The sequence below is a fragment of the Ascaphus truei genome, chromosome 4 (genome assembly GCF_040206685.1).
Source record: "Ascaphus truei isolate aAscTru1 chromosome 4, aAscTru1.hap1, whole genome shotgun sequence".
Lineage (NCBI taxonomy): Eukaryota > Metazoa > Chordata > Amphibia > Anura > Ascaphidae > Ascaphus > Ascaphus truei.
Genome location: NC_134486.1, coordinates 65,532,974 through 65,554,901, shown reverse-complemented (window position 1 = coordinate 65,554,901; position 21,928 = coordinate 65,532,974). Strand labels below are relative to the sequence as shown.

General features: G+C 37.7%; 1 protein-coding gene across 2 annotated transcripts in view; it reads left to right on the top strand.

Moving 5' to 3' along the window:
* PSME4 (proteasome activator subunit 4) overlaps positions 1-21,928 on the top strand; it is a 119,004-nt gene that overhangs the window by 40,329 nt on the left and 56,747 nt on the right. The window contains exons 4-15 of one of the 2 annotated variants that reach the window (XM_075595935.1): positions 1,501-1,560; positions 8,027-8,071; positions 9,270-9,419; positions 9,685-9,748; positions 10,477-10,551; positions 12,584-12,706; positions 15,145-15,237; positions 18,009-18,274; positions 19,321-19,507; positions 19,994-20,083; positions 20,367-20,431; positions 21,114-21,264. In XM_075595935.1, coding sequence (XP_075452050.1) covers positions 1,501-1,560; positions 8,027-8,071; positions 9,270-9,419; positions 9,685-9,748; positions 10,477-10,551; positions 12,584-12,706; positions 15,145-15,237; positions 18,009-18,274; positions 19,321-19,507; positions 19,994-20,083; positions 20,367-20,431; positions 21,114-21,264 — 1,369 coding nt within the window. The remainder of the gene's footprint in view (positions 1-1,500; positions 1,561-8,026; positions 8,072-9,269; positions 9,420-9,684; positions 9,749-10,476; positions 10,552-12,583; positions 12,707-15,144; positions 15,238-18,008; positions 18,275-19,320; positions 19,508-19,993; positions 20,084-20,366; positions 20,432-21,113; positions 21,265-21,928) is intronic. The other variant, XM_075595936.1, reaches the window with a different exon arrangement.

Here is a 21,928-nt window from a genome sequence, read left to right as displayed (position 1 = left end):
TGTGTGTGTGTGTGTGTGTGTGTGTGTGACCACACCGGCCAATGAGAAGCGGACGGGACAAGGGAGCCATCTCATTGGCCTGAGGCGGAGTGACGGGCCAAAGGTCCAATGTGATTGCCCCTAGACACAGGGACATACAATGTTTGCAAAAATATATATATAGATGTGGTGTTTTTTTTTTAATCAGTTCTGTACTATGATAAAATACTTGCAGCATTTTGTTTTAAAAAATAAAATAATTTAAGACATTTTTAATATTCTAATGTAACAAGCATTTTTGTTTCTATTGCTACAAAGTCACATCCCGTCCTCTTCTGAAACGGGCTCTGGCACACCCCTTTTTGAGGCCTGCCCTATGCAGTGAACCAATTGTATCTAGTGACTGCCTGGTCACATGATCTTCCACACAGAGCTTGGCATCTTGGGTCCTCTTCTGCTGCACTGGCAGCCATTTAGTGAACCCCGAGCAGAATCTTCGCCGATCGATGAGCAACTTAGCTAATCACTTATCAGTGTGCAGATTGTATTAATGCACACATTGAATGAAGGAAAAAAAAAACATTTTAAACAGCAGCTTGAACTGCTTTTTTAAGACTTGCATGGTCTTTTCTAACTTTACCAATATAAGGGAACAGTTAAACAGTTCATTAAGCTGTTTTTTTGTTTTTGTTTTTTTTAAATTTAATATTTCTTATTATACTTAAGTATAGAGGTAGCTCAATTGATTAGTAGGAAATGTCTTTCTCTACATATTAATAACTTGCGGTTTATACGCTTATGCTGTATACTATTATAAAATCATTACGAACTAAGGGGAAAGGGGGAGGGGAAAAATCATGTAATGTTTTTACATTTGTAATAATTCAATGTACTGTTTAAAAGGTGCAATCCTTGCAGAAGTGTGTTTTTTTTTTTTTTTTTTTTTTTTTTTAATATAATGTAATTCTTGAAAGCTGCTTTTTAAAGCCTAGCAATGGTTGAAACTGTTCTGTTTTACTGTAGAAAAACAAACACAGACTGGGATTATTTGTTTTATTTTGCATGGTCCAATAAACACCGCCTATCCATGCATTTGGTTACAGAGGCCTGCAGCACCTCTGGCATTATAGGGGTTTGGTGTAATTAGCAGAGAACATAAGAAGGTCATTCTTTTGGAATCCCTGCATCATGCATTTGAAATCCCTTTTAGGGAGGCAGTGTTCAGATTTATGGAATGAGATTAGAATGTTTAGAACTGAACAGCACCATTTAAAATGTATTATTGACCTTTCGGGAAGTTGAAGCATAATACTGTATAATGTCGTTAGTTGTACAGTATGTGATAAAGATAGATATCTAATGGCAATACTAACCAGTCTAGCATGCCATTTCCTAGATACATATTTCACATTTTCAGCCAGGTGCTTAAGTACATGGCCACCTGTGTTTATGTTATAGTTGACATTAGTTTGTTTTCTCATTTCATGATTTATGCTTTTTTTCCCCCCATTTTATATTCAGTTCTTGTCGACCAGGCTTGTCTTCCACTAAAACCATGTTGCTTAATGTTTTACATAGGTGGTAAGGATATTTTCTTTCTCTCTTTTTTTTTCTTTAATGTTGGCTGACATCACGTCATTCTCTGCATGGTTATTTCATATTAATAAAACTATTGTCACAGGTGTGTTTTTGGTTGGCGCGCACACAATGGATTGAACAGAATGGGTTAAGTTTGTACTAAAAACGAATGCCTAAATTCACTAAGATCCATTAAATCGGTGATATTAAAACCAAAATATTATGCAGGGTATTTTTTCCAATTTTTAATATTTACTCATTCATATGCACGATTAACATGCGATTTATAAACTAATTTGCATATGGCTTTTTTGGTGGTAATTGGATAGGCATGATCACAATTTCTGAATAATGCCAAAATCAACATGAAAATACAATACATGGCTAGCAATGTAATATAAAACATTACGCTATCTCATGGCAGACAATTATTTTCGCTACATACCAATGGCTAAAGGGCCACTTGGCTAGTAAAGGGTTAATTTACATTTAAAAAAAATGTATTACGGTTGATCACCTATTCTAGGTTGATTTGGGTTATCCTACCTATAAATATATCAGCCATTATTTACATAGGTAAGATAACCCTAAAGTCAGCCTGTGCTACAAATATGCGGTAGTTTTTTGCGTTAGCCCGATATTGCCAGTTACTAGAGTTTAATGAATAGCATTTGAATAAGTTATTTGATTTTAATCACTCATTTGCATTCACAAGCGTTAAAATGATCACCAAAATAAAAGTAGAAAGCTACTCATCATTGCTTTACTGCTGCTTTGGGCTTTAATCAATAGGTTGGCAATCCAAAAAAAGGCATTGCATTCGGATGGTGCCATATTTTTAATTTATTGACCTTCAGTGAATCTAGGCCTAACATTACCGCACTTTCAGAGATTGTCACTATTGAAAGCTGATGTGTGAGTTGCCATACTGTTCCACACCCATCTGATTGGGATTAGCCTCAAGTTATTTTCTGATCAGTGATATGTTATCTGATCTATTTCCTGACTATGGGAGCACACTTTTTTTTTCCTGGACCCCAGTGAGTTTGTTTTTGTAAATTTAGCTAACCTGTCGGTGTGTTCCTTCTTCTTTCTCCTTCCATTACTTTCATCCTAATCTCATTCATTTGAGGCTTTGTTGCTTTTCTTTTGTAGAAAAACGGAGAAGGAAGCAGCAGTTTAGAAATACCCCCGTGATCCTCTTTCAATAATTAAAGGCACAATCCTGTGTAGGACCAAACTAAACTAATGAAAGTTAAATGTTTAACTTTTGGTTTTTAACTCCCAGCTTTTTTGGGGGATAATCAACTAATTGACACTTACACATGATCTATAGCAGGAGTGGCCAACTCCAGTCCTCAAGGGCCACCAGCAGGCCAGGTTTTAAGGCTATCCCTGCCTCAGCACAGGTGGCTCAGTCAAGGACTGTACTATAGTAAAAAAAATGTGACCTGTGCTGAGGCAGGTATAGCCGTAAAACCTGACCTGTTGGTGGTCCTTGAGGACTGGAGTTGGCCACCCCTGATCTACTGTAAGTGCTTGCCTGTGTTCTTTATAATGTAATACATATGCCCAAAACGTGATCTGTTAGAGTTCCCTGAGAAGAAGTTTGAAAACGACTGGGCAAACCTTTAAAATGAATGCCTTAAAAATGTAGACGTGTAGAAGTGGTTAATTAGATTTATGAATAGAAAGATACATTTTCTAAAAGTATCTTGGGATTTCAAGTAAACCTTTGAACCATAAATTTGGGCTGGGTTTTTATTTTGTGTCTTGTGCCGTTATTAAACTGCTGCTCAGACAGGCAAGACTTGCATACATTTGATTACCTTACTCTTGGTGGAGCAAGTGAGGTTGATAGCCGTTCACAATGCAGAGTCGAAAACGAAACACATTTTTAGATTCTAAAAAAAAATATTTTTTTATTTACTTCATACTTTTGTTAATAGTTATGTTACGGGTCTGTCTATCAACATAGAGAAAAGTGTGTTTTTATGCACTTCTGTTTTTTTGGGCAGAGTCAAATTCTACATAAGATGTGAGAAACTGCTTGTTTTTGCATATGCACTGGAAAGACCTATGCTACTTCAGATATGTTGGTAAATGAAAGGGTAAAAGAATAGCGCACAGAATGTAATACATCTCATTTTAATGTGTGCACCATTTGACTCTGCCCAACTCCTCCCACTGACACTGCCCACGCTGGGGCAACTAGGGCAAAATACTTTGATACAGGGTTAAAATGACCCGGTTAATCACCAAAATTGCTTTGATACATAGAACCCTTAGGGCCTCATGCAGAGAGCAGCGAATTTTAAAATTGGAGAGTTTAATAAAAAGTAGCTTTTTTGGAGAGTTTTATTCTCCATATGCAGAAATGTGCGAATTCTGCAATGTTTGGCATTAATGCGTGTGGCGAGTTAGAATTGGAGAGATGCACGCTGCAGAAATGTGTTAAAAAAAAATCGCGCCTTTTTTTTTCCCTTTCCTATAGGCGGCGAGCTCCATGTAATTGCCAACTTTTCTTGGCGAGGCAAATACTAGCAAATCGCGCCATTTTCTTGGCGCGAACAGCCGCTAGATGCCGTTCGCGGCTCTCTGCATTAGGATATTTTTAAAACTGGCGAGATGTAGGTTCTCGCCAGCCGCGCGGCGAGATTTTGAAAACAAAAAAAAAAATTGCGCGTTTTCAGTAACTCGCCATTTTCGGCAGTTTTCTGCGTGAATTTCCCCAAAAAATGGCGAGATTTGAAATAGCGCTGCTCTCTGCATGAGGCCCTTAATGTTCATCTCATAGTTTTAAACTATTAAAAATATATACCCGCCATTTGTTTAATTTGGTCCTACATATTCCTGTGCCTTTTAATAAAAAAATAAATAAAAACGAGCAATTCGGATAATTCAATAATAAATACATTGATTTTTTAAATTTATTTTTTTAAACATTTTTAATCCTGCAATTTACATATGTTTGAAAATTGCATTAATTGTTTGAGAGGCTTTATAGTTCTTCTTTCATCATAACACCTTTGAAATTGCATCAACAGTCTTTGTAGTGTGCTCATTATGATATTTGATATTGTGCCATTAGGAGTATACAAATGCAGCCAGCAAACAAGTGAACGCAGACCAACGCTAGAAACAACGTGGAATAAAATACATGCATTACCATGTTTTCCGATGGAGCCGCGTTATTTCTTGCGTTAAATATCGCTGTAAGCGTCTGCAACATCTGTAGCTTTTGGACTGAGATCTCTAGTTATTGCCAATGTCTTGCATTATAAGTCAGATTTGCAAGTGTTTTGTGTGTGTGCTTTATACTTTAGTGCTCTAATATTCCTCGCTCGGTGGGCTGTTGTTTAAATGACTTGAAAGATGGTGTGCTAATAATGATACTAGAAAACAAAAAGCTATTTAAGCTACTTTTGCCCTTTGAAAAACAAAATGCGCTATATTAACATCACTGTTTTGAAGACAAACCGCTATGAATGTTTGTGCATTTACAACACGCCTATATTTCATGGAAATATTTGGTTTGTACACCCTTTTTATACTTGCTTTCCCCACATTAATGTATGTTTCGTTGTGTTATCTGTGTTTGAATAAAACAACATATCCCTTTGATGGCAAGAAATTGGTTGAAATAGTAAAGGCTTAAAAGAGCATCTCTAGGATTGACACACATTTACATTAAAATAGTTTTTCTAAATTGGCTACAATACAATTCAGTGACAGGTTTTGTACTATAATACATTTTCCAAATCCTTTTCATTTTAGAAACAAATGTTAAAATGTCCAAACTACCTACAGTTATAGAACATCAAAATCAGTAGCAAAAACATATTGATGTATCTGGATTCTTTTTGAAGTATTTGCTCGCCCTTGACTTGGTGCTGTTAAATCCATGCTGATTCAATACCTACTTTCTATTTGGCATAATAATTATTTTACAAACAAGAAACAAAAGCTGTTATTGACAAGCATTTCATTGGCATGGAAATATAACACAGTTAAAAAGAAGTGCTTATCCTTCATTGATTTGTTTTTATTAAATGCTACCGCCACATTAGTTCTGTGTTGGTCCTGGGTGTTACTACTCCTGAAAGTCGGTGCCACAACCCTCAAAATATTTTGTAAACAACCTTCTATTCTAATGACCATTCAGGAGGCCTCTGAAATGGTGGTTGGGTTGTTAATTGACTTAGTTTACACTGTTTCCAGTACTGACTTGTTTGCTCCCCCATCTAATGACATCATGACAATTCTGGTTGCAGCCTTGTTACTGGACAGTACAGACATACCCGGTTTAAGGACACTCACTTTAAGTACACTCGCGAGTAAGGACATATTTGCAATAGCACCATACCCCTGTGTCCGTACGCTCGCTTCGTGAGTACGGACATTAATTCTGCCCTACAGACCGCCATAGTAGTGACGCGCTGATTCCCGTCACCCAATCGGCAAACGGCAGCTCGCGCATGCGCCTGTCGGCACGTCCTGAACAGCAATACCGGCTCCCTACCTGTACTAAAGCTGTGCGCAAGTGGGGAGACTATAGAGCCTGTGAATTTAATCACTGGGAGCTGAGCGCAGGCCGGAGTGAGGAGGGACAGAAATTTTGGAAAATAGGCAGTGCTTCACTTTACGATACATGCTCTGGACCCATTGCGTACGTTAATGCGGGGTATGCCTGTACAGTGCAGGCAGGGGCATTGTGCCTCATGTAAGGGGGTCAGTGACACTGCACAAAAGGGAGTAGCTGAAATAGGTCAAACATTTCCAATTCTTGGGTTAGAATTTACAGTCTGAAATTAAAACTAGTTGTTAAAAGTTCTTTCTCATTTAGAATTTAAAAGCATAAATCATTGAAATGTAACACCTCCAACGTCACTGGTTTGCTTTGGTGAAAGGAGGGACTGCATCTTTAATGAACTGACTTTTTAAGTGCAATACAACATATATAGCCCTTCAAAATAGTTGCTGTTTTAAAAAGCAGGCTACACCCCAATTAAGAACATCTTTAATCTAGTTGTTTTCATATAAGGTAATGACTTGGGGGAAAAAAAAACACATAGATTAATAAAATCTATATTGTATAATAAAGTGATGGTTCATGCTTCCCCTGTGTGTGCTGCTGTGTTCTGTTTCTCTCCCCTTTCCAAGTGTCGCTTGTTGTGTAGTCCTGTATTGCTCATCCTGGGAGGAGGAGACACTTGCCCGGTAGTTTGTACAGTATGTTAGCTTTGGAACCATAAAAGTATATTCGCTTAAAAGTAGACACTGGTTTCAAACGGTACTTTTTAAAAGAACTTGTTGCACAAACCATTTAACCTTAAGTGCACCTGAATTACTTTTTTAGCATGAGCTATTACTGTTTTTAATGTCCACCCTTTCCAACAAAATAACACTGCAGAATGTAGCCTGTCGTGGTTTTACGTCACTATCTCACCATGTGTAAGTGTGTCTGTGACTTTGACTTTGTAAAAGCATCATTGTGTGCATAATTTTCTTAAGTGCTCAGCAGAACCTAATATTTAGTTTTAAAAGCTATACAATGCGTGTGATTTTTTTTATTTTTTAAGCTACTGTATGAAAGTGAAGTATCTTAAATATGTGCTTTTGTGAGCCTCAATTTTAATAACTTTTTAGTGTGGGTTGAGAACAAGCTAATGGTGTTTCCCACAGTTAAAAAGATGATGGACAATTAAATCCAATATTTTTTCAGTGTCACGCAGAGTGGAAACGATGCTGTGTGGGATACAAAGCATTTGCATGTGTTATGTGAAAGGTTATAGATAATGAATTCCTTTATTGACAAGTCTGTGGTTAGTTGCATTAGAAGCTCCCTTTATTACCACAGGGGTCTGTAACCCTTCGTAGAACAGCTTTCCGTTTGTATTGGTGTTGGTGCTTCTGGGATGGACTTGTGCTTTCAGGATGGGCACTGTGCATGCACAGATCCTGGTCTGCACATGTGCACTAATAAGGCTTCCTTACTTATTCATTCCCCAACTGTCACACACTGTTTGGTTCTGGTGGGGAACACTGTAAAGCAATTGGTTCTTGCCTCTGATCAGAAAATGTGTCTAGTGGTGACTTTTCGATCAACTGAAATGTGGCCACACACACACACATATATTCCTAGCAAATACAATCATCATATTTTTTTCTTACGATTTTATTGGAAAATGTTTACCAAAATAAGTGATATTGCATAGTAGCAAAGTTTCAAAATAAATACAATTAAATTTAAAACCACTATTTGTAGTGACAAGAATTGACATATAACATTATTATACATAACTGGTTTTCAACTTAAAAAAATATAGCAGAGGCAAAAGAATGGAATGTTTGAATTGTAAAGTGCATGGTCACATGTGTCTAACTATTAATATCAACCTCAAGATAGACGTATGGGAATTGTGCCACACACATTGATCTGATTGTATTCATGTTTCAATTGTTTCAGCTCTGTAGAAAGTGTCCTGAAAACAGTTGTTAAAGCCTGTCGACCGTAAGTCTATTTAATTTACTGCTGAATTGCTTTTAGCTTACTGCTCATTTTGATCTGAAGTGTATTTAATACTGTTTTACGTGAGTGAAACTGTAAAATTAACAGTTTAACTTCTAAGTGGAAAAATATATACACACACATACACACACATTTTCTAGTTATTGAAAGCAGTAATCCCGGCTGCTGCTTCCCCCTTCCCCCCCCCAGGGTGGAAACCAGGTGGTAACCTGAGTGGAACCAAGCGATATTCACATAGTTCCCAAAATTCTTACTAGCAAAGGTATTAGAGTTCAGTCCCATCCAGGGGAAACAAAATGATGGTTTTAATATCCCGTATGATGCTGGCCAATAGGAAGCCGCAACATCACCCGTTGCTGCTTCCTGTTGGCTCGGGTGATGCAGGAAATGTAAAGACACAAAAATAACTCCCTCTACCTTAACTGGTTAGTTTCTCGGGTAGGAGAGTTGCTGCTTTAATTAGCTAAACTATGTAAGCGAGAGAACTAGAAAAGTAAATAACCAAGCATTTTATTTCTGTCACAATGTCACCTTTTTGCTCTGTGTGGTTCTAGTTTGATTTTGACAGCGATTTCTAATTTTAGACTGCTGTTCACATAATAAAAGTTTGTCATGTCTGTTATTTAGATTAATTACAGCCATTATATTTCTTTGTTTAAAAAATTAAATAAAATATGTAACTTCTTATGCTACAATGTTTGTGTCTACTAAAATTTCAGTGGAACCTCTTCAAATTAATTGGGGAAAATCTCTCTGAGAAGACCATACTAAAGAATACAGCTATGTTGTTCCTTTTCTGTGCTTGGCAAATATGCAGGCTTACTATTTGCAGATCTGGTCTGACGTTCTGAAGAGTTCTGCAAAGTGTTAAGCCTTGGATGTCGTGGCTCCTCTAGCACTTTGCGATCATGTGACTGTTCCTCGGAGCGATCACATGATCAGAAGAGGAAGCTGTCCCCGAGAGTGCAGAACACGCCCTCCCCCAGGAGCAGAGAGCGCACCTTTGCCCTAGAAAAACAAGCTTAAAGAGCCATGATGTAAACACTATGTAGTGGCTGCCTCATGGGGCACTCGAGTGGTTAACAAAATATGTTCTAAATGTAAGCGATGTGGAAAAATGTTTTATTTACCTGCCCTGATGCTCTTTTGACAATAAACCCCTCTTTTATTTATTTCCAAGTTATTTTCCAGATGATGCAACAGCAGAAATGCTAGAAGAATGGCGGCCTTTAATGTGTCCTTTTGACGTAACCATGCAAAAGGCTATTAGTTACCTTGAATTATTTTTGCCTACCTCATTGCCTCCAGAGCTTCACTGTAAAGGTTTCAAGTGAGTATATAATTCAGGATCTACATTATGCAGCCTTGGAAAACCAAGTAAAGGCACCAAAGTGCCCTTCCCATTCATTCCAAATGTTGTATAGCCCCTGGAATGTGTTGTTCTGCCTCAAGACCAGGCTGTAATGTGAGACAGTGTTACATGCCTAAATGATTTCACTTTATGCCTAGCCCAATCAATATATGGAGCTGGAATACAGTGTTGCTCATTTTGTAATATTGTAGCTATTCAAGTTCCGTTTCTATTTTTCTTTCAGGCTTTGGTTTGATGAGCTAATGGGTCTTTGGGTTTCAGTACAGAATCTTCCACAGTGGGAAGGGGTACGTATGTGAATGTCTAAACTTTTCAATCAGTAACAAATGTTTATAAAAATGGAAGTTGTAATACTGATGTTCAATATTTAAATGGTAGTTTCTACCGATCTTAAAGCTGCAAGGTAAGTGGCACTGAAGCTTTATGGTCATTAATTCTTTGCATTGCAAAGCATGAAGGGCTTACTTAATGGTGCTGTAAGGCAGGAGTTTTAAATAAAAGGGGTGCAATAGCACACTAGACTTGCATCAAACAAGTAAAGCTCTGTTTAGAGCAATGTATTGTTCTTAGAGTGTATAACAAAACATGAAAAATGATGTCATGGCAAATGTAAAATTACAAATGTCTGTGTGGATATACTAATAAAGTTGCATAAATTAATCCAACATCAATTTCTAACCGTACAGTTAAAGATATAGAAATATAAAAAAAACACGAACTCAGTGCATAAGGGACATAAAAAATGGTATTCATAGTTGGCATAATGTATAGTTTACTGACTTCTATTCGAGAAATCTTGAAGATGTGCAATGTGGCGTGTGTGAAAAATATAAACCTTAATATCCTCCAATAAAAAGGGTGTGACTTGGGGATATAATTTATGGATGTCATTTAGTGACTTGCGAATTTGGAATGTCTACTCAACTCTATTCTGAGAACTTTTTATATAATTCGTTGAAATCTAACTTATTTTTATTTAAATATAATGCATAGTATTTTGCCTTTCTCTCTCCAGCATCTGGTCAGCCTGTTTGCACGCTTGGCCTACGATAACATTGGGTACATTGATTGGGATCCATATGTACCAAAGGTAAATAACCAATATTTTAGTATATAATGTTTTTTATATTGTCCAATTTGTAATTTGAATGACTATTTTTAGGAAATAAGTATATATGTAGCAGGTATATAACTTTCTCATTTAATATTTTGTTTCCTAAGTTTGCTTAACTTTGATGAACGGATTCCAAGTGTGATAACCATGTCATTGCAACAGAGCCTGTAGCAGTTTCCCTGCAGTGCTACATGGAGAAGTCCACTATACAGTATATGTAACTGTGGTGTAAAATGCTTGCTTATTTCAGTCATTTAGTAAAACCTCAATGTAAATATTTGCTTGCTTATATGCTACTGCTGTTAAAGCTCTGCACATCTATTGTTGCCACAACAGAATAAAACATCAGTAAAAAAAATATGTACGTATGTACTGCTGATGGAATTATTACTGTGTGCTCATTTGCATGTCTTAAACAAGTCTGCAACCCCGCCTTTCACCATTATCGTCCAGCATACAGTGCTTCCACTGCAGCAAGGGATTCTGGGACATGACATGCAAATGAAGCAAAAGGTGGCACTGTGTGCTCAAATCCATTTTCACATGGACCCCTATAAGCTTATGCATGCTGCATTGCACAGCCTGGGTTAAGATGTATAGCCAGTGAACCTACCAACAGACAGCTGTTTCGACCTTTTGAGTCTCATCAGTGTGAGGCTGGTTATACTGGCTTTGCAATTTGAAGCTTGGATAGGTATCCACCACACCTTAGTTAAGTTACGGTGGGTAAAAAAAGTGGCAAAACACACTCCACAGTAAAGCATATAACAAATGTAAATCTTAATGTGTGGTATTTACTGCTGTAAAGTTGTGTGTATGTATATATTACCCATATACACACAGCACCAGACAAAATATATGCAAAAATAAAGGGTGTTTATTGACCCATAACATACAGGAGCTCGACATTTTATGTGCTGGCAAAATCAAAGATGGCTGTCAATCATCCAATAAGAAGCTGCATTGTCATGCTCTGATGACGTTCTGGCTTCTTGTGGTGTGGGAGTGAGTCTTGGATGGCAGACATTCTGATTTCTAAAAAGGGACTTGGGACAAGATTGCTCCTTTAAATGTGTGTTTCATCCATTGTGTGCAGGGTGGTAATGTAAATAATGCAGTAAGAGTTACAGAGAATCTTAACAATATACTGTTCCAAGAATCAGAGACCTGGGGCGGGAAGATACCGAATAGGACTATTGACGGTACTTAATCATACTATAAATAGACAAAGTTGAAAACTTCAGACAACCAGGATTGTAACTGAGTGGACAAGAGTAATGAAGTGCATACTTTTTATTAAAATATCTTTTTTATGTTGTGTGCTTGTGGTAAACTGACAGATGTCCTACAGTGGACGGAGTATAATCTAGTGACTCTCCAGGAGAAGAGAAGTTAAAGATGTTTTGAACTGGTTGACCATATACAGTTAAAAGGTTATATAGTTTCAACTGTTATTGTATTAATAAACAAAATGGAAATTTGCAAAATATGTAATTTTTTATGTAAGGAACAACATAGAATACTATATTAAGAAACATGCTATAATATGTTTGTAAGATTTTACACTCTGTACAAGATTGTATAATTTTCAAAAAAAGATTACAACAACAATAAAAAAGTTGCGGTGCTGATCAGTTCAGAGGTCAACCCTTTCTGTAGTGAGACCATTTTGAACCTGTCTGCTCCTCAATCCTGCAATTGCTACCCATTTTTTCCAACATTTCTGAGAATGCTGTGCAGGCCCTTCTGGCAGCATAGTTGTTTATGACTTTTTTCATTATCTCGTTTTGAAACCATTAAAATATCTTAAGCAGTAATAAATATCTGTGTGTGATTCATGGGTTAACTCGTTTCTAACTTGACTGTCCATTATAAGGATTGAGCACAAATATGTCTCTTGATATTTTGTTGATCAAGATTTCTTTTTATTTTTTATATATATATAGTTCAGATGTTCGTTTCTTAAGTTGCTTATTAAAAACAGTAATTGAACCTTAATTAATTGCAGGTCTTTACCAGGATTCTACGTAGTTTAAATCTTCCCGTAGGAAGCAGCCAAGTTTTGGTTCCAAGATCACTAACTAATGCCTATGACATTGGTCACGCAGTGGTTTGGGTAACAGCTATGATGGTAGGTAACAAATGTTTGTGGGGAAAAGAAAGTCATGCTTTTGACATTTATTGATTAGATTGTTTGCTGCCAATTTAATCATTGTTCCTTCTCTTGCTGGTTTTTCTGAGCAGACACTTAAGGACTTATTAATTAAGCTGTGATAGTGCTGATCAGTACACCAAGTTAATGGGAGTTTCTGTGTACCTTCTTTTATTGAATAACCCCTATAGACTGTTATAGGAAGAATTAGCATTTCATTAAAATGAGCTTTTATTTTGTATGTGTAGATTTGTATCGCACCATCCATGTACACAGAAATTCACAGCAGTATTAGATGCAACAAAATTACATGAGATATAATACATACTGGGAATAAGCACCACAAACAAAGCGCTTACAATCTGTGGTATGTAGGGAGAATTTACAGACCGTAATAACATTTGACTGGAAAATGCATATACAAGGTACTTTGGAGCTGCTAAAATACTTACTGAATTTTGGAGACGAACCTTGAAGGTGGAGGGATGGTGCTTGGTAGAGATTGAGGAGAAGGGCTTTCAAGAGGTGTGTGGGGCAGTGAGAGGTAATGAGTGGGAAAGGGCTTTAGATACAAAAGGAGAAGACAGAAGACTTCCTTGTAAAAAAAAAAAAAGTAAGGCGTAGAGCACAGCCAGAAAGGAGCAAGGAGAGGATCCAATTGAGGCAAAAAAAGTTTTAATGAAGTAACCAAAGCATAGAGGTTATCCTCTATGGAAGGATAGGAAGCCGCAAGGGATGATATCATGGCTTCCAATCGGCTCACGTGATGCTGAACATTTAAACACTGACATTTCTATACCTATAACATAGGTTATCCTCTATGCTTTGGTTACTTCATTAAAACTTTTTTGCATCAATTTGGATCCTCTCCTTGCTCATTTTTGGCTGTGCTCTACGCCTTACTTTTTTTACTTGGATCTTTCATCAGCAGCTGCACGTCTACCCAGTCTGGAGGAGGTGATTGTGAGTACTATATTTTCCATATTAAGCGGACGTTACCAATGAAACGTAGGGTTGGTGACAACTTTACTTGCCCCCGATTTTCAGGGACTATCTGTCATATGAAAGTGCTTTGTGGATATACTCATTTACTGCATTGGATATTGATTCACCTCTATACCTTCAACAATCTGGACTTGATTCATTATTATTGGCCTTGTACTTGGGCATTCCTACCATGCTCCTCAGAAGACCTCCTTGAGCAGAACCCAAAAGGCAAGCAGGGGTTAGTACGAACAGGGGTTGAGATTTACAGAGAAGAACAGTGTACAACCTTGAAAGACAGTGAGATTTTTGTAGGCAATATAGACTTTAATTGAAAAGCCAGTAGAGTGATTTCGGCAGGAAAGAAGTAGACGCATTTTAGGAAAGAGTGAAGTGATTGAAGACTTTATAGTACTCTAAAGATATATTTGTAAGTAATATGACTCGTTCATATCTTTTGAAATTGAGGTTTTCACACCCATGAGCATTACATGTCTAATAGTACATGGGTAACCCACATGTATCGGCAACAAACATAGATTTTTATAACTTGAAGTGATAACATTTTAACATAATGAGATGGTCTGTGCTTTACTTCTGATTCTATATACTGTATCAGATATACTTCACAATAGAAATGCCATTTTATTCATACTGTATGTCTGTTTAGCACTGTACTTCTGGGATTATTTGATGTTTGTTTGGGTACTTTCAGTCATTTCTACAGGTCTTGTACCCTATTTTTCTATACAAGACCTGTAACTCCTATTAATGCGTGTTTGGTTTTCTAGATATGGGTTGTCTAGTAATTATGATATTGGTCACCAGTGTCTGAAGTTGAACATTAAATTTAGGACTCAACCCTGTCAATTTGTAAAGTCACTTTATTTCTATGCTGGAATTATAGTATCAACCATTATTATCTGGGATTTATTTACAATTGCTTAACATTAAGCATGGGTAAAGCTCATAGTTGTAAATGAAGTGTACTTAACATTGTTTCTATTTATGGTAATCTACATCTCTCTTTTTTAAAGTAGTACAAAGCAATAATGAAATATTGAATAAACCTTGGATGGGATTTAAGCTAGTAATACTGCACAAGTGATAACTAGCAGTGTTTGTTGGTTAAAGGTGCCACAAATGAATGGATTATTAAAATTCTTAAGTACACACTTTTTGTGTATGAGCCATATACCATATAATACAACTTATCATACATACTGTATATCAGAATAATTGATACATTTTGCACCTAGGCTGCAAATATTTTTCTTTGAGGGAATGCAATCCTTTTACATATAGTAATCTCTGAAATGGGAGGAACTGTGCATTATCCATCTATATACTGTATATATATCTCAATAACAAATGTAAGACTAGACGTTTTGAGGACTTTTATTGAATTAAACCATGTTTCTCTTTTTTCTCAGGGAGGACCAAGCAAGATTGTCCAGGAACATTTAACAGGGCTGTTCAATAGCATTGCATCGTTTTACCATCCATCTAACAATGGGAGGTGGTTGGTAAGTACTTTGTTTTTAACACGAAGTATAATGTTATTTTATACAGCAATACAATATAGGGAGAGGACGATTTGCTTGTATATACAGTATTTACTCTACAGTAACGCCTTCTAGAATGTATGAGAGAACCTCCTTAATAGGGCTGTACTACTTTGTGACCTTTGTGGTTAGCTTCTCTCTGTGGAACAAAGGGCTGTTTAAGTGCAGCACCTGTTACATAGTGTACATTGTTTGCTAGGAAATGCCAAGGCTGGGGCTTACTCTTTTTACATACCTCCTCTTGAGTCTTTGATCTCTTTTTATATACATTTTTTTTTTTTTGCAGTTTGGTGATGTTTTTTTCTGTAGAGGGTGTTTAGATTTGCAATCCACAGATTTGCAATAGTGGTTACATATCAAAACCATATCATAACAACTTTAGCATCTTTTGAAGCCGTTTACTTCAACTGTACCTGGTGACAAAATTGGGATGTAAGCTGTATTTAATTCTTTACAGTACACTAAATGTATGTAATGATTAATGTAACGTAACCATGTATTGTCAGCAGGGCCGCCAACAGAAATCGTGGGGCCCGGGACAAGTATTTTAAGCATGAGCGCCGGGTGACCTGGCATTTACGCAAGCGTGCGCGGGGGGCATTGCGGGTAGTTGAGTGCGCTAGAAAGTTAGTCTTTTTTGCTTACATAAGGGCTGAGCGCGGGTGAACGGGTACTTACATATATCTATATATGTAAGTAATCGCGGTAAGCGCCGCCCGCTCGGCGCTAGCGAGGACGCAGCCTTACTCCCTCTTTTCCTCACTCGCCCCCTCTCTCCTCTCCCTCTGTCATTTACCCCACGCTCACTCATTCCCTCCCCCCCACAAGATATATAACAAAAAACTTACCACTCTCAAATACATTAAAAAAAAAATCCCCACCCCCTAAAATATATACAACCTCCCGCCCCCAAATGCATACAATAAACCCACCTACCCAATACATATATAAAAAAACAATTCATATAACCTCCTCATTCATTCATATTCATTCTCTCTCATTTTCTCATTCTCTCTCTATATCTATATATCTATCTCTCTGTGTGTGTGTGTGTGTGTGTGTGTGTGTGTGTGTGTGTGTGTGTGTGTGTGTGTGTGTGTGTGTGATATATACATATACACACACAGTATATATACACACAGTGTATGTATATATATATACGTGTGTTTATATATATATATATTTGTGTATATATATATATATATATATATATATATATATATATATATATATATATATATAGTGGTTGACAAATCACCAAAAAATCTACTCGCCACACAAAAAAATCTACTCGCCACCTAGTACCAAACGTGTGCTGCTTCGGCCAATATTTACTCGCCCGGGGGTTAAATCCACTCGCCCGGGGCGAGCAAATGTATAGGTTTGTTGAACACTGTGTATATATATATATATATATATATATATATATATATATATATATATATATATAATGGAAATACAACTGTATGCTCATTTACATGTCTTAGGCAGGTCTGCAACCCCGCCTTTCACCATTATCACCCAGCACACAGCACTTCCACTGCAGCAAGGGATTCTGGGAAATGACATGCAAATGAGCCACTTTTTCCTTCAAAAACCATTTTTTTTGTGCTCAGTAGATGCCGGTGGGGGGGGGGGGGGAGTGAGGAGCCGGCTGCATGAGGCTGGGGAGGGCCACTGCTGCTGGGAGTGGCCTGGTGCTGCAGGGGGGGCGATGTTGCAGGGGGGGGCGATGCTTGGCGGCCCTGATTGTCAGCATAACTCTGCCCAGGACATACTTGAAAACGAGCGGTAACTCTCAATGTATTACTTCCTGGTAAAACGTTTTATAATTAGAATACTCTCTCTTTTTTCTTTTTTAATGTTTATAGGTTTGAAGTAGGGGGTCTCTGAAACTGTGTTAATTTCAGCTCTGGGGACCCCCTCCTTCCAAAGATACTTACCTTTTGTAGGGGGTGTCGGTATCTCTGCAGGTAGCGCCTCCGACGGGCTTGGCGGGGGTATCGAAATGTCAGTGTTTAAATGTTCAACATCACGTGAGCCGATTGGAAGCCATGGCATCATCACTTGCGGCTTCCTATTGGCACGCATAACCGGGACATTTAATCCAATAGAGAGATACTTACCGCCTGTAGGAGGTGCAGGTATCTCGGGAAGCAGGGGGTCCCCAGAGCTGAAATGTAATGGGGTTCATGTACTTTTAAGTAAAGCTAATCATTTCTATTCGGGAAACTTATTATTTAATTTGTTTAATGGATACTCCAACAGCAAAAAAAAACCCATCCCTATTTCAGAACATAGAACATGTTGTGCCATAGCATAGTACAGATCAGTTGCATATGTGAACTTCCAGCTTGTTTACAAAGTCTCAGAAAGATGCCACATCTACATGTTGAAATATGCTTTTGTTTAGGAAATACAGATTAAGACCTCCTAAAATAGATGTTGCTTAAGTTGTAGCACTTCACTAGAGTATCAGCAGCCTTGAAGATATTTTGCAATCAGATTGCAGCATGTCATGACCATGATTTGAATGGATAACTCCTAAGATATTAAGCTTCACCTGTACTGTCCATCAGCATAATTCAAGCCTCATGTTATCTGTGCAATTCTATTTCCAAAAAAGCACACATTAATTAGATAAATGCCGTTTTGCCATCTGTAAAATGTATATATTTATGCTTTTTTTAATAATTGACCGTTAATGCTACTATATCTGTCTTTTAAATTAGTCAAAACTAATGAAACTGCTCCAGAGGTTGCCATGCGGTGTAGTTCGAAGGCTGCACCGGGAAAGATATAAGAAGCTGTCTTGGCTCACCCCTGTACCCGACAGCCATAAACTTACTGACCAAGATGTGACAGACTTTGTGGAAAGTATAATACAGCCTGTTCTACTGGCAATGTTCAGCAAAACTGGAAGCCTCGAGGCTGCCCAAGCTCTTCAGAATCTTGCACTAATGCGCCCTGAGCTAGTTATTCCACCAGTACTTGAAAAGTAAGTTCAACTCAAGCATTCAAGCAAACCTTGTGGTGTGTAAGCATATAACTGTTACATGTTACTGTTGCATATACCCATAACATATTATTTCTAACTATCCATGAAATGTCTTTAAATATAATGTATATCCTCTATTCATTTAATGTGACCATGTATTGTCATCATAACTCTGTGCCCACGACACACTTGGAAACGAGAGGCAACTCTCAATGCGTTTCCTGATTAAACATTTTATAAATATACCTGATGCTTTTTCTTTACAAGATGACGTTTTTTTGCATTTGTTTTTGTTCAGTGGCAACCGTATCTGTTGCTTTTGCTTTGTAAATCATATTAATACTAATATATGTAAACTGCTGCATAGCAGTCGAAGTGTAAAAAAGATATTTAAAGGTGTTTGTCATTTGGAAAACTCTTATGCAATGAGCCAGTCATGGAAATGACTAATACTGATGTTTTAGTGGAAAGTTAATGGCTTTGGCCAAAATACTTGGTCAGAACACATCTATAAAATAATTTCCCAAATAAATTACTGTCCATATGTGTATACAGGAAGTTAAATGACCAATTCAGTGCTTTACTGTGAAACAGATTGCAGCGTTTCAGGACTGTGCCAGCAGGGGCCCAACTAGTCACTGGTTGGCCCTGGTGCAAGTAGTATTTGTTAATTTTTTTTTTTTAATGGCCCCCCGGGGCCCTACTTGTGAAGTGGGTCCTTACGCGGTGGACACAGAGGGAGCTCACCCAGACGGGGATTTTAGAAGTTGGGCCCCTACTTCTGGTAGGGACTAACTTTCCTGTTAGGACCATCTGGGTGGGCTCCCTCCGTGACCAGGTAAGGTCCTGGGAGGGGGTGTTGGGAGAGGGGGGTCCTTTGGAAATTACAGAACCCTGTAATTCTGGCTGCTAAAATAAGTGCCTGAACAGTGTTCTGCCGTGTGGAGGATGGGCCCCTGAAGGCGATGGGCCCTGGTAGCCTAACGTAGTTCCGCCAATGTATGTGACTTGAAAGTATTCTCATGTGTTTCTTTTAAAATGCACAGAACATATCCAGCTTTAGAAACTCTAACTGAGCCTCACCAGCTTACAGCGACGTTAAGTTGTGTAATTGGCGTGGCCCGCAGCCTGGTATCTGGTGGCAAGTGGTTTCCTGAAGGGCCAACACATATGCTACCTCTTTTGATGAGAGCACTCCCTGGCGTGGATCCAAATGATTTTAGTAAATGCATGGTGAGTACTTTGTGGTTTTGTGCTTGCTTGATTTACTGTGGCTATAGATACAGCTAACAAAAAGTACTGTAAGTGAAATGACCATTTAATTGCCAATATTTATTATTTAGCCAGTTACCTTGGTTAAGCCCAGTAATTGACACCACTACTTTAAATCTTTTGCACCACATGTATATAGGCAGTTAGCTTAACCAGTTATTGATGGTCTATTAATGTTCTTTATGTCCCCATGCTTCATAAGGAACAATATTATTGGAACAGTATAGGCCCAGGCAATAGATGATTATTGAAATGGAATTGTATGTACAGTAGTTTGTAGCTATATGTTAGAACATTATGGTCTATCTTTTGAATAGTGGTGACAGCAATACATTGGTAATATTTAAAAATGGCTTTAGACATTACTATCTAGAGTATTGTGATTAAGAAATATTAATACATTAATGCACTTTTTTTATTTTAATGCTACTTTACCCCCCAAAACAGATCACATTCCAGTTTATTGCAACATTTTCCACTTTGGTGCCTTTAGTAGATTGTTCTTCTGTACTACAAGAGAGAAATAATCTCTCTGAGGTAAGCTACTCCATCAATCATGTTTTTAAATATAAAAAATACATTAAAGTGTGTGTGTGTGTGTGTGTGTGTGTGTGTGTGTGTGTGTGTGTGTGTGTGTGTGTGTGTGTGTGTGTGTGTGTGTGTGTGTGTGTGTGTGTGTGTGTGTGTGTGTGTGTGTGTGTGTGTGTGTGTGTGTGTGTGTGTGTGTGTGTGTGTTCTCAAATCCTTATGAAACATAGAGCTTTTGTGTCTATTTGAAGCTGCTTGTCCCAAATAATGTTTTCTGTGTTTGCACTTTCAGGTGGAGAGGGAGCTGTGCTCTGCCACTGCAGAATTTGAAGATTTTGTGCTCCAGTTTATGGACAGGTAGGAAGAGTTCAAAAATACGGTGTATTTCAGGTCTTCCTTTGGTGGAAGATACTGATACTGGAATTCAAACCGTTTTCTACCCGCTTCCAAAGCAGTGACATTACCACTTTAGCAGCCTTTGCTAGTCTTTCGGTCCAGTCTTTTTTTTTTTTTTAAACAATATGGCTTGGTTTTTGAGTCACAAAAATAGTTTTTTTCACGCGTAACAATGTTTGCTATTAATTTGTGACCAACTAATGGTTTGTCTTTGTGTGCTGTGCTTCTTTGGGAAGAAGCTTTGTCAGTTCACATGTCTCCCACTAAGCAAAGTTTCATTATTTATATTGTTATATTGGTATTATCCTTTATTTGTAAAGCGCCCAAATATTCCACAGCGCGGTACAATGGGGGCACAGAGATTTGCTAATTATATAAACAGAGTTGCATACAAATAAGGAGACACAGATCCAAAGAGGTAATGAGGGCCGTGCTCTTAAGAGCTTACAAGGAAATCGTTGCAGCACTTTACATACAATAAATATAACATGCATAGACCTTCTTACAACATGCATATAATAGGTCAACTAAATAGTAAATACATGCACATTCATATTGTATAAAAATAAAACCTGCTAATCATTATCATTAGGATACTTGGGTTTTATTTATCAAGTACTGTTCTTTTTCTTTTTTTTTGCAGGTGTTTTGCTCTCATAGAAAGTAGTGCACTTGAACAGACGAGAGAAGAGACGGAGACAGAAAAGATGACACATTTGGAGAGTCTGGTGGAACTGGGCCTTTCTTCTACTTTCAGTACAATCCTCACTCAGTGCTCCAGAGAGATATTCAAGGTACTGTATGAACAATTATTTTAATATCCGCTGATCGTTAAATGTTATTTATGTTGACGGACCTGAATTTGAGTCTCCTCGGGTTCAGAAAATATTTCTGTATCAAATAGTTTGGTGACTCAAACATTTATGGAATGAGACAAGAGCCCAGGTACAATCCCCGCAAACCGATGAATAAAGGAAGCTTCAGGAGTCATAACAGAACACAGCATCTTGTGTTTTATTTAAACCAATATAGAATTCTTTTGAGATTTGATTACCAAAAACAAATCAATGATTTTTACTGGTGGATCTCCCCTGATCGATTTGTTGCTGGAGCTCCAAAATAAAACAGGCTGCACATAAAATGTCTGTAAAATATTTCTGTGACGTGCACGATGCTTAAGAAATTCCCCAGGAGAGAAGACCACCCGTAGATCAGAAATCAAAGTAACGAAGAGGGTTGAGGGTTAGCACACCGCAAATAAAGCACAACATTAGAGCATTCCATACACAGAGGGCAATGGGCTGGTACAGTGGGTCTTGGTTAGCATGGCCCCTACTTCAGGAATTTCCTGTAGTGTTCCATAGGACAGACCCCTAAAGTGTGTGCATATAATAGAGAACGTTCTCTCTTTATACGCATAATAGATGTAACTGCTCTATTTTGTTGGGGGGGTGGGGG